The 13,948-nt window shown below is 42.4% G+C and overlaps 1 protein-coding gene across 3 annotated transcripts in view; it reads right to left on the bottom strand.

The window, feature by feature from the left end:
• Window positions 1–13,948, bottom strand: part of KIFAP3 (kinesin associated protein 3) — a 113,828-nt gene that overhangs the window by 28,275 nt on the left and 71,605 nt on the right. For all 3 annotated transcript variants that reach the window (XM_053659376.1, XM_053659375.1, XM_037167419.2), the window contains one exon: window positions 6,148–6,337. In XM_053659376.1, the coding sequence (XP_053515351.1) occupies window positions 6,148–6,337 (190 nt within the window). The remainder of the gene's footprint in view (window positions 1–6,147; window positions 6,338–13,948) is intronic.

Genomic DNA, 13,948 nt, shown 5'->3' with positions numbered 1-13,948 from the left:
TTCGTCTGTGCAACACAATTGGGGAATTAGAGATTTCAAGTAAGTGAGATTCTAAAGGAGCAATGCTTGACAGACCTTAAAACACACACACAAACTTGGGTCAGAAATCTCTGTAAATACGTTTCACAAGCCCTGTATTTTTAAAAGCGTGCGGGACACATCCAAACGCTTCTTGACGACTCTGTCTTCATCACACGTGTCAGTTACTACACAGCCCTAGCTCATCAGATGCACTTGACCACCCACACTGACAGCTCTGCACTGCTGTGCTCTTTGAGTTTCTGTTTGCCGAGGATACAGTGCTTCTTTTCCCAAGTCCAAGTTTTATATCACTTCTCACTGATTTTCAAACAACACCATTTTCTCATTGCTGCAGACTGAGAATCCAGACAGCCTACGATCAGCACGATTATGAACAAGTGAAGAATAATCTGAGGAGAAGGGCCTAACCGAGGACTTCGAGGCTGTCCTCTGCACTGACCAAGTGTAGCATAAGATACGGCTTCTGTAGTCGCTATCTGGAAAGTTCTGAGACCTCTCAAAGTTTCCTATTCTAAAAGCAAACTGGCCCTGGCTGTGCGGCTCCATTGCTCAGAGCGTCGTCCTGATGCACCGAGGTTGCGGGTTTGATCTCTGGTCAGGGCACATACAGGAGTCAACCAATGATGCACACATAAGTGAAACAACAAAAATCAAGGTTCCTCTCTCCTTCCCTCTCTAAAAGTCAATAAAAAACTAAGAGAAATAAATAAAAAGAACGTATTCTGGGGTGTTGGGTGACCTCTAGGCGCACACTGGCCAGGGCACACCCACCACCCCATAACAGCTCTGGGCGTGGTCAGTTGGCTGCCCAGTCACTGGATGGCCGCCCCGCACCGCCACACGCAGGGCAGCGCTCCCCTGGGTCCCGCGGGGGATGCAGGAGCTGCGACACCGGGTCTCTGTGTTCAAGAATCTTACGTTAAGTGCAATGTGAAACAAACATTTAAGATGTAACTAAATAACACATTTCATTAATAAATGACACACAACCAGAATGGATGTACAAGGCCTGTCCAGAAGGTGTCCAGCCATGTAATATGAAAAATAGAGACATTTACTGAAGAAGATACAAGATACATTGTACATAGGACAGTGACACCTCAGTCCCCTTTAAAGTAGGCACCTTGGGACCTCACACAGTTTTCCCAGTTGCTATCAGCTGCCCCACTGTACTTTCCTGAATCTCACCAACTATCTGAAATCTCCTCCCTTTCAAAGGTGATTTTACTTTTGGGGAAAAGCCAGAAGTCACAGGGCACCAAATCTGGGCTGTAGAAGGGCCGAGTCACCTGGGTGATCTGATGTTTTGCCAAAACCCTCTGTGCGAGATGTGATGCCTAAGCCGGCGTGTTTTGGTGATGAAGCTGCCAATCACCAGTTGCCCATCGCTGCAGCCTTCTGAATCATCCGAATAGTTCCCGCTGAACGAATGTTCAAGTTTAACACCAAATCTGATGCAGCTTTGTTGCTCTACTGCTCAGCCATTTAGAATGTGATGGCCACACAGTACACACGCTCACTCAATGTCTGCTGCCCCCACTGACTAGTACAGTGAAGTCGTCCTTGTTCACGCATGCGCATTCCAGTCCACTCTCCTTGGCTGCCAGGTTACACTGATGTCTTGCAAACTATTCTTGTTACATTAACAATGGCTGGACTTTTTTCCAGACAGACCTCGTGTGCACCAAATGAGCACAGAAGACGGAGGAGCTGGAGTGGGAACACCATGTGTACAGGACTTAGGAAACCCTCCCGGGGGGGGGGGGAGGCAGGGAGGCGGCGGTGTAACTGACGGGGTCCTGAGAGGCCGGTCAGCGTTGGAGGCACCAGCTGTTTCAGGAGAAAGCATACTAAAAACCGAGGGAACAGAAAAAACAACAGAGTTGGAAAATGAGGAAGTGAGGTTCCTTGTATTTCCATAAGACTCTTGCACTAGTTATTTGGTACATGTACCCATAAAGACATTATTTAATTGTTGAGTTGTTAATGAATAACTTGGGCATCTGTCTTATTACTTTAGTAAATTTAAAATACTTAGGAGGTAGCTTAAAAGTGTCTAATATTTAGACCAGTTTCTATGTTTTCTAAAAATTAAAGATTCCATAAGTAGAAGATCAGCTAAACAAAACAAAGTTACAAAAGAATGAAACTGTGGAAAATGCCAAGATATCATAGAGAATTGAGTGTCTAAAAAATTAACTTTATATGGATCTAACACTTTGTGAAACTGTGGTTAAAATTAATTAGTTTTAAGACCACAAAAGTCAATAAGGTCCTCTGTTAAATTAAAACCAAATAATTGAGGATCGGGGTTTAAGAAATCCAACAATTTTAGAGGGACAAAGCTAAATAAAGTGCCAAAATATGATGCATACCACACTGTGAAAATGAATACAAAGATATTCAGCATGACAGTAGAATGTTAGATTTGGCACTCAGAAAAACTTCAGATATAAATACAACTAAATAAAAATATACCTGAAGTATGTTTCTAAGCTTGTTACATGGAACATGACCCGGTGAAGTGAGCCAGACCAGACAGAAATTAAATTCAAAGGAGTCTGTCAGATTCTCAACACCCTCCTTTGCTTCGGAGCGCCCACCGTCTTCAAAGGCAAAGCGAGGGCAAGAGGCAGCAGGACACGGCGCGGCCTGCGGACTGGGAGCTCCTCGGGCAGATCAGACTAAGTGGGTGTGAGTTTACAGATTCGGCCAGGAGTTTCATACGCCCAGAAGACCCCTCGTTTAACGATATAATAAGCCTGCTATTATGTGAGTAAAAAAGAGAGAACGTACACGTCTGAACTTATTTTTTAACACCCCAGGACACTGCAGTTCACTCTGCACAGCCCAGCTCCCACCGAGCCCTCAACAGCTTGGCAAAATTTAGGCAACTCGAACAGATGAGCAATCTTTCTTCGCTAGACTTTATTTATAATTCCATAAAGTTAAGTTATACTTTAAATTAATCCTCCACTCAAGCACCTCAACTTCTTTAGAACTATCCATTTCTCAGCATTCTGCACCCCAAAGTAATTGTTCATAGGAATACTAAAGACGGATCATACACTCTTGATTACAAACTCCAGATAAACCTAGGAGTGCCCCTCTCAGGCCCCCACTCTAACCTCGTTGCTTCACAGACAGTAAAGAGTTCACATCCCACTGAAACAGCCAGGAACAAACAGAAGCCATGCGATACCCACCAGAGGCCTCTGTAAGCTGCAGGGCGTCACACGCACCGCGGTTGTTAAATTACAGGGAGCCTTCACACGGTGGCCGTCGCCAACACACCTTCCTGAGGTGTTCCAAGCAGTGACAGCAAACACGCCTCCGAACCAAAGGAGGACGTATCGGGGGAGGGTGAAATGCAAGCATATTCGCTGTCCGCAGAGCTAATGTATCAGCCTTCTGACTCCTGCAAGTCCGCTCAGAGACTCGCTTATACACATTGTGAGCGAAAGTAAAAATTACATTTTTGTAATTTGTAAAATTATAAAAATTACAATTTTTCTTAAAAAAATTTACAGAAAGTAAAAAGACAACAACATTATCTTTTTATATATCGTTCTGAGATAAAGTTATTTTTTTAAAAGCAAATGGACACGGGCCATGGGGCTCTTTGGTGCTGAAGCCAACAGTCACTGTTGTGACCGTTGTGGCTGTGGGAGAGAAATGGACGTCAGCCACGGAGACAATGAGAGAGAGGAGGCTAAAACAGACACATCACAACTCCTCTGGCTGTCTCCGATAGAACACACCACAGAAACACACGCAGGAATGAAAACCATAGTTTCCTGAGACAGAAAAAAGCCATTCCGAGCTTCATATTCAGAAGTATATTTCCATGTCACACGCTAAGAATAAGATCCAGCCCACAGATGAAGGGCGATGCCCAAGTGAGACATCACTCAGAAACCCGCAACAGCATTACAGCTTTAGCGCCAACCGCAATCTGCTTCTCCCTGTGGCGAGTGTGCTAACACAACAGTGTGCTTTTCACGGCAAAAAAGATTAATCTGTGATTACAATGGTCATAATCTTAGACTCTAAGGAAAAAATACTGTGACTAAAGGAAATGCTAGATTCCTATTCCAAATGACAACACTAAGATCCTTTAAAAAATAAATAAAAGCAGGAGAGAAACACATTTTAACAAATACAGTTGGAAAACATAGAAGGCAATCCTAATGACCAGGAAGCAGCAGATGATACTTGTTGCACTTGAGGGAAAGATAAGATCTGGGGAATCAGGGGCCACTTAGCTTAACCTCTGGCTAAAAAGCTCCTAAACCTGCTTTCATCGGAAGCTGCCTAAAGTTACACGGAGATCGGGCAACTTAGGTAACTGGCAGTATTACAAGTGTCTCTGAAGTTTCTGAAGACACGACTGCACACAGTGAAGACGAGGCGGGTGTTACCTGGATTTCTGGGACACACACCGAGAGGTGCCACGGAGATTCACTTGGCACAGCAGCTGTATTCGTGGACAACAAACTAGGGAAGAGAATTAACTGAATGACAAAATAGTTGGCTTGGTGTGAGAAGTGTACCTTTAAACGCACAGCGGGGTGGTCCCCACTGTCGAATGGCCTCATCATCGGGCCGCAGGTACTAAAAACGACCATGAATCTCTGTAGTGACAATATTTCACTCTTCAAATGCTTGTGTTTATTTTTCTAATGGCATTGGCTGTTCTGCAATTTTGATATATAAAAATATGTTTAATTTAGACTTCTCACAAAAGTCTAAGTTGTACACTTTAATGATAAAATATCTTACAGAAAAATATTATTTTCATTTAAGAGGTTAAATTAAACAAATTTATTTTGGAAATGTGCTTTAACTGTTTAAAAATCTGTTCTAAAATTCTAATTGTATTAAAACAACAAGGTGGAAAACTGTGATGGTTAAAAGCTTGATTCAGTTTTGAAAACTGTAACTGATTCACACTGAAAAAGTAGCTATCAATCTTCAAAGCAAGAAACCTGATTCCAAGAAATTCTGATTTCTATTAACAAGAAATTCATATCATATACATTTTACACCATCTTACTTCATGAATATCTGCATACGTGGGGAACAGCTGCTTGCCATTACTGAGCTGAGAAATTCTGGTTGGTTGCAATTAATGATCTACACCATCTGGTTTGAAACACAAAGCAGTATTTCATAACTACTGTAAAGTTCAGTTAGGAAGAAATCTATTTAATTTCTAAAATAAAGTATCAATTTTCCGGGATTCAAATATCAAACATAAAATACAATGCAGTGTGTATGGACAATTTGCACAACACACAACTTTGAAAACACACGAAGCAGCACACAGCAGGAAGAAGGGAACCATAATTTGGACATAATCACTTTCATGCTCCTTATTTCCAACCTGCTGCAGATATTAACTCGAAATCCTTTCCTTCCACTCCTAAATGAAATGACTTCCATGAAGTAATGTTAATACTGGCAACTGTAAAACACATTAAAAGCAAAAATATGCAAAATCTCTGTGCCAAACTCATCCTGGGAAAATGGCAGTATGGCAGAATCAACAAGGTCATAATATGCGTGGGATTTACGTGGAAATTAAATTTTACCTTGAAAGCACTAGCAGAGTTTAGAAGGAAAAACTATTGCTGCACAGTGTGGGCATCACCCTCACCAAAGAGAGTTAGTTACCAACAGTTTACCACTTTGAAACCAGAGTAACACCACGGCCATGTTAGACTGTTCAAATGAAATGCAGGGAAAACAAAACAGAAATTAGCGAGTGGAAATGAATTAAGAAAAGTAAACATTACATTTTTAAACAGAAATCTGAAATCCTGAAGATGTCATCTTAATTTATATATTCTAGAATGTAATACACTAAGAACAATTAATTTTCCTGGCCACCACCTTTTTTATGGAGATTACATCAAAGACTCACTTGGAAAAAAGTAACAGTGAGTTAACAGGCTCACTTGGCGTGTACCGACGTTACGTCCGAAGTCATTAGCAGGAGACATTCATATACTACAAGTGCTAACACGGCCTGGGGAGGAAGGGGCCAGGCTGGCAGGTCACAACCCCGGCGCCCGGCAGGCAGACCGCTGGCCATCCGCTCACCTGAGTTGTAGAAAAGGTCGGGTCTTTCGAGAATGTCTCCCTCGTGGATGTATGGCTCGATGCGGTCATCACCGTACACGTACTGCTCACTCTCATCCATTTGGCGGCTCTCCACCATCTCCAGCCACTGGGAGTTATGCCAGCGGAACTTCTCACTCTGAATTTTCTTGGCCCATTCTTCATCGTACTCCTATTGAAAACAAAGCGTCAACTATCACTAGGTGCGCTCAGGAACGAATGCTCTTGGCTCTCGGATAACCGTATTTTTATCTCGTGAGAATCTGGGGGGCCGTCACTTGGTTCAGAGGAAACATTAAAATTACTTGTTCAGAATGATTTTATACAGTAATCAATGACAATCAACTAAATACATATATTAAAGACATCTCTATTGGCTTACCAATTGCTAAAGGCAAAATCTGGAAAACTTTAAATTTCACAAATTCTTTCTTGCTGGAGTTGAGATTAGCAATCGGCCTTCACCTTCCACAGGGTTTGGTGGCTGTAATTATTCACGGCACTGATGGCAGGTGGCTAAGCATTAAGATGACATCTTTTGCTCTTTTTGTTCACATAACACTTTTCAGTAGGGGGAAAAAGCACTAACAAAGTACTTCTCCTAACTACTGAAAGTTACTATAGAAACCAAAATAATGACGTCTGTCTTCTTTTTTCATAATTACGTCTTTATATGTCTGCCTTAGGATTCAAATCTCCTAAGAAGCAAGACTGTGGCTTGTTCGCTGCTGCATCGGTGGTACCTGTTCACAGAGAGCATCCTTGGTGAATGGCTTTGAAGGACAAAAGGCGAGTGATGATACCATACGGTTGAACCTGTCCAGCTTCCTACTTTTCCCACAGGCTATGGCTACTTCTGACTGATGTACACACTCACTGATTAACAGACTGCGCCACAGATGAAAAAAAGGCTCTGGGCACTTCTTATCCTAACCCTGGGACCCTTAGTTTTAAAGTCCTCTGTCCTGGCTTTGCCACCTTCGTGCACAGTGATCTGGGCAGGAGGCGGAAGGGTGCAGCTGACGGCAGTGTCCTCCAACAGTCGGCTCGATCATGGTAATTAAGAGACGAACCAAATCTACATTTTGGTCAAATAGCTGAGCAACTTTTACCCAAACTGAGGTTCAACTGATATCAGTGGAGGTAGGAGATATTTTGGGGCTATGGTACTGCTAATGGCAATTTTGCCATTGAATTATTAAGTTTTCCTTCTTTCTAATAGTTATTCGTTAATGTTCCTGTGAGTTGTCAATATCTTAACATAATTATTTAAAATTAAATTATATAAAAGTAAAGCTATAATAAACATTAATTACTGCATTTCACTTTAAAAATAATAAACATTCATTAATTCAACTGTTATAATTTCAATATTTAAAGTACTGGCAGAGACTTTTTAGTCTAAGTTACATTTTCAATGCTAACTTATATTTGAAATTGACAATTTATAAATAAACAGCAAATCCTAATCCAAATGCCATGTCATGCTGGAAAAGTTAGTGATTAGATATGACAATTTAAACAATCATTCAATCACTGATTATACACAAACTGCTCTAATAAAATGAAAAAAATACAGATAAAGCACTCAGAAGACCTACAAACCTGTACTGCAAACACTCAGTGTTAGCTATCGCTGTCAGTCGACTGACGTAACGGCTCTCCAAATTAGGTGCTGTGATTATTGCCAAATGAGAAGATGAAGCCCAGAACACAGAAGTGACCTTGAGCAGCAACGTGGAGAAGGCGCTTAAACGGAGAATGAACGAACACTTAGCAACGTCACTGTGGAGAGGGTTCTCCAGTGAATGTGTGTAACAAATGACCTCTGAGGTCAACTTGCAGCTCTAAGACTCTAGGAAGGGGTCCAGCTGCTGACCAAGCAACAATATGGGAGGAAGTAGCTTCCGGCCTTGGAAGCGTATCACACATTGAATTCTCAACCATGTTCTTGCTGACCCAGCCACGCATGGGAAGGTGCTGGGGAAAAGGGAGTAAAAAATTAACAGCACAGAGATGTTGTCACAAAAAGCCTCACTGGCCACAGAGTCTAGTGGATCGCGTTGGGTCTCCCAAATTAAATAAAATACCGAGTGGTGCTAACTGTGCAACGTGGGCAGAGCGATCAGCTTCACAATAACTCAGTCTAAACGCTAAGTGGTCACTGAACCTCTCTGAAGTATCTGACTTCGGAAGCACAGCACACTTCTGGTTCCGCGTGTGCGCACTGCACATGCTCCAAGTCAGCTGCAAACACATTGCTGGCGTGCAGGAGGTGGCCGATGGTTTAAGAACGATCACACACATTTACAAAAGAAGAAGAAGAGGAACTTACTGTATCCACGGTGGTAAAGAATTTAGTGCATAAACAAAAAGAAAAGTGATTTTTTAGACAAGTAATCCTCCATACTAACTGGCTTTTTTTTCCAAGAGATAAGTTAGTTATAAGTCACCAAAACTCCCAGAATATGCCTTGTAATACCAGAAATACTATTAAATGTATACTAACTACTAGAACTACTTTAAGTGGTACTATTTCTATTATGAATGCTAGCTTAATTCATTTGGCAAGAGGTATAAAACTAACTTTTCATTTTGATAGAAAATTTTAAATATGATTATCTGAATGAAGAAGTATTCAAGGAAGATGACAGAAAAACATATGATCTGATTCTTTTATTACAATTTAAGTTAAAGCAGATTATTTCCTGTGTAAGAACAAGAGTTAAAACCCAATTGAGTGCCCAAAGCATATAAAATATAGGGTTTGCCTCTTCACTAATAACTGTGAAATGTCTCAGAGGTAGGTATAATTGAAAAAGTAAATCCTTAAACCACACAGCCATAAAATGTATTTAGCCTAGTAAGTGATGCTCTGCACGAAGAAAAACACTTATGTTTATTCTAGGAGCTGTATCACCTTACACCCTTCTCATAGGTTTTTCCTATTCTACTTGAACATTGCTCTCCCTCTTTCTCCCTCCGTTCTCCTCTCTGAAAATCAACAAATTAAAAAATAGATTTAATAAATGTAGAAATGTGTAACAAGGATGCTGTTTTCTTCTTCACCAATAGCCTTTCTAATTAAGCCCCCTTACCACCCTTGAACTTACAGCCACGTTCTTGTTAACAAACCTAAACGTGCATGCCTGCGTTTTTAAAGAGAGAGGACCCACACGCCGTTTGAGGGAATCCAAACACAGGAACCGACTGAAGCCATGAGTATCCATGGCTGACTCTGGACACCAAAGCCTGCCTTAGTGTCCGGGGCACAGACCTCGGACCAAGTGTGCTAAGACCAGCCTCCCGCCAATCTGAATTCCTCTCCAGTTTCTTCTTCTCTCTTGCATCAGTTTATGACCGAATAAACCCACAGAACCAAGGCACCTCTTGACAGTATAAGGCCAAGAAGTTATAGTAGCAATGCTTATAGATTGTACCGTCATTTTCCTTATTACAAATAATTTTAAATATTGCAGTACTACAAAACCATAGGCCTGATTCTCTGTGACTTGTGATGGTTCACATGTGTGTTACCGTTTACAGGGAAGCACAATGAAAACACTATGGTTGTCACCAGCTTTTCAGAAAAAAGTGAGACGAACAGAAAACGCAGCTCCCCTTCAGGAAGCATGACCCAGGACGTGTTATTCTGTACCAAGCTGCATAGTTGTGCAGGGGCGTCCAACCAACGGCCTGCGGGCCACACGCAGCCCAGACGGCTGTGAATATGGCCCAGCACAAAATCACAAATTCACTTAACACATCATGAGATTTTGCGATTCCATGTCATAGTGTATTTAACGTGTGGCCCGAGACAACTCTTCTTCCAGTGTGGCCCAGAGACGCCGAAAGGCTGGTCACCCCTGGTGACAGTACAGAAAGTTATGTTTTGCAAAGCAGCCAACAATGATTAGAGATCCATCCTACAACAAAGCCACTACAACGACAAGTGGAGCTTCCTGAAACGGGGCCTTGAGATTTCACAGGTACGTGTGGCTTTGCTCATAGATCACAGCGAACAGCGAACTGACCAAGCCGTATCAAGGCCTGCAAGTCTCCAGCAGTAAGAACACAACTTTTTAAAAATACTTGGAGTTTTATGTTATAAAACTACTGAAAGTTGAATACTATGGAAAAAAAATACCCATAGAGAGAACCACAGTAAAAAAAGAACCTGTTTGCAATGACTTCAATTCCAGTATTAATAGATACATTTGGGAAATACTTAAAAATATATGTATTTTAAATTTAGAGGATAAATATCAAACATTATTAAGATATTACACTTGGGCCAGAAAGGTCTGCTCTAGTTTGTGATAACATGGTCTCAGGTATTTGAATGTTTAGCAAACACAGCATCCTGGAATGAAGCACGTTTTTTTATGAGGAACATAAAATATATTTAAATCATTCATTTCTCCTTTTCCTTAGCATAAACACTGGTTAAAGTTTTGATCTTTGTTCCTGAAACACTGATTTTTGTGTTCCACATTTCTTGAAAATCAGATGTTTTAGCTGATGGCCACCGAACGTCCACTCAGCATCATTGTTTCTAGACCTAGACCGGGGCTGCAGGTTCGAGGGTTTTAGGCTTCGAGAGAGGCCTCAAAGCAAATGTCGGGGCACCGACAGTACATGGGAAGCACCTGCCACCTACTAGGATCATTTTTAGAAAAGAAAGGTCACTTTAACACTAAAAATGTAAGCCAGATAATCTGAAAATAGGTAAAATCAATACATACTTTCCCAAGACAAAACATGTTAAGAACCTTACATCTGCAATTCCTCCCCAGCCCTGGTCTCTCTGCGTGCATGCGTGTCTGTCTTGCTCTCTCTCTCTCACACACACACACACACACACACACACACGTGTTTTGTTTATCTCTCTTCCACCCCAGTGAAACGCAGTAGACGAGACTTTACCCCACCCCATGGCCAGCACTCTGGGCTCCGGGGCCTCAGCAACCTGCATCGTTCCCCTCCAGTGAGCAGTTTCACGGCCCCGGCAATGCCACGGCCTCTTTCTGCCTCTGAGTCTGAACCTCCGGAAGTGATAATACATACGGCATGGCGTCATGCCAGGAACACTGGGTTAGGAGCTAGGAGACCTGGGTTCTGGTTCTAGCTCTGATACGAAGAGAATATGCGACCTTTTAAAGGTATGTTGGTATCTCTCGTCTCTGGTTCTTCATTTCTAAAATGAAACAAATCTAAGATTGACCCAAGTCCTAACATTCTATAAATCAAAGCCCATGATTAATACCATTACTTCATAAAGCTGTTGAAATGATGATCCCCCCCACACTGAAGAATACTGGCAGTATAAGTTTATTTTTAAAAGTTAAATAGCAACTGTAAATGAATATCCAGTGTCAAAAATTTAATACATTCAGCACATATCAATTAAATCTATTCCCTCAAACCTCTGTGCCCCGATTCTCTGCTTCCCCCTGCCACCCCCACGGCTCATCCGCAGGAAGGATCTATGGACACTGAGGGATGGCACAGGCCGGCCACATCATAAACACCTATCGAGTGGCTGTGGAAATACCCCGGGATACAGCTGTTCTTTCCTCATTTTTGAAATGCCTCTTTTCACAAAGAGGGCACCCTGACAGCCTTCGGGACTTGAGTTTGTCTTATATTGCTTATATTGCACTCCTCTCTTCTCAGATCCTGATAGTATGATCTTGAGCATTCAGTTTCTATAGACTGTAAAGTGTCATGAAAAACTACAGCCTGCTTTCATTGGGGTGTGCCCCCCTTTTTGAAGTCCTCCATCACTGTCTACCACTTCACTGCTGAGACAGTGCAAAGCCTTAGCCAGCCTGTTATCAGAGCGTGCTCCCTCTCGGGGAAGCCCTTTATCACTGGCTTCCGCCACACCTTGTATGTGATTAACACAGCACAGGGAAACACCGCGTTACACAGATCTGCTTTGTGTTCTAAAGCTACTGACGGAAAGCAGACTCCCCTCTCTCCTTTAATGTGGCAGCCCCTAAGTGAGGATGTGATATGGTTTATTTAATACGACTCTTCATCCTAAATTAAAGCAGGCCTAGAGTAAGTTGGCTGTTCATTAAGGTTCAGCCAGTAGCTGCTAAAAAGATGCCTTTTATATCTCAGAAATCACTTCTCCCCATGATAGGTACACAATATGCATACTGAGAGGCAGGTCATCAAACTGGCCGTAACGAGATGCTGACTCTCATGCTCATCCTCCCTATTGTGCAGTAGTGCTCTTCCAGGTGTTGCCCTTGAGACTTGACTGTGACATTTCCTAACCAGACCTCACAGAGTTCTCTCTCAGTCTCTGTTTAGAGCGCCAAAGGGGCTCGTCTGTGCAGTATCACCTTAATTATCATGTCCAGTCATGCTGCAAAGTTAAAGATATAACTAGTTCAGCAAGAAGTCATGAGCTTTATCTTTCATTCTATACTTGAGTTCTTTTAAATGTTGCCAAATGGAAAAAAACAATGTAGATGCATAGGATGGTCAGAAACACACACATCAACACACACACAATACACACACACAATACACGGTAGGTCCTCACTGAGTGTCGTCTACGTGTTCTGTGACTATAAGCACAATGACACTCTAAACCAATTGTACTGTGGGCTAATTAATATAAACAACAGCTAAGTTCCTAGGGCATCCCCTCAGTCTTAAAAAGAAATGACTTTGAACAAAATGACATTATCTGAGGACCTGGGCTGTGGGTGAGTATATGTGTGCCAACGTGTGCGTCAGTTCTAAAAAGCTGCAAAAATCTCCTAAACGTCTGCCTTTCAGGTTTATGCAATGTAACATGAACTCCAAAAGAGAGCTAAGCAGGCTTACCTCACTAAGCCCAATTTGACTTTATGGAACAGCAACACAAAAATCAAATTTACAAATCTGAGACATGAACATTTACCAAGATTATAAAACAAGAAAGAACCAACTTCACCTACTTGAGAAAGAACATCTTAGAGTTCTGTCAACAACTTAGCAATCTCTGCTCTGTGTCCACACCCAGCCTGCAAGTCAACTGGAAGTGACCCTCCCCATTTCGCCCAGTTCCTACCCACTCCCTGCTTTTGAAAGCCTGTCCTGAAGTCACCTCACTTTTAAGGCTAACACTAATCCTAACCCCTGTGAAATTCCTCCCATAACTTCTCTTTTAAAGATGCAGGAGCCATTTTTAAAGTGCCCTTCCTTGCTGGCAGAACCATTAATAAACTCGGCGTTTTTGTCTGGCGTGGGCTTTCCCGGTAACGTCTGTGGAGATCATAACAACTGATGTCCTAGAGGCTCCGTGTAAACCTACATGGTTTCTCATTTCAGTGCACCAGCCTTAGTGAATACGATTTTGTTTATGCTGGAAAGAAGACACCAACTTGTTTCCCAAGCTTCAAATACTGGAGCTGGCTATGAATGCCAGATGGCTGAGACGCACACGATCTGCCCATGACCGTAGAGTTCTTAAAACAGAAAGGGCCGCCACCGGAAATGTCAGTGATGGAAGCCTGTGTAAGTACCAAACCACGTGGGCCTGTGGCCGGCCAGACAGAAAACAGGCAGCACCCTTCACCAGGGAACTTGGTACCTTCCTGTCTGGGGGAAACATCCGGTAGCTGCAGTGTGCCATTGGTACGGGATAGGCGTAGCCAGGGCCACACAGTGCCACTGCTCAGGCAAGGCCAGCTCACGTCTGGACGACGGGGTCCTGGTGTTCTCTAGGTTCTAGACTGGGAACTTGCACATTCTTAGGCACTTTGTGTTGTGGAGTTTGGTG

This window comes from Artibeus jamaicensis, unplaced genomic scaffold (genome assembly GCF_021234435.1).
Source record: "Artibeus jamaicensis isolate MK-2021 breed Jamaican fruit bat unplaced genomic scaffold, CSHL_Jam_final scaffold_625, whole genome shotgun sequence".
NCBI lineage: Eukaryota > Metazoa > Chordata > Mammalia > Chiroptera > Phyllostomidae > Artibeus > Artibeus jamaicensis.
This window is presented reverse-complemented; position numbering and strand designations above follow the sequence as displayed.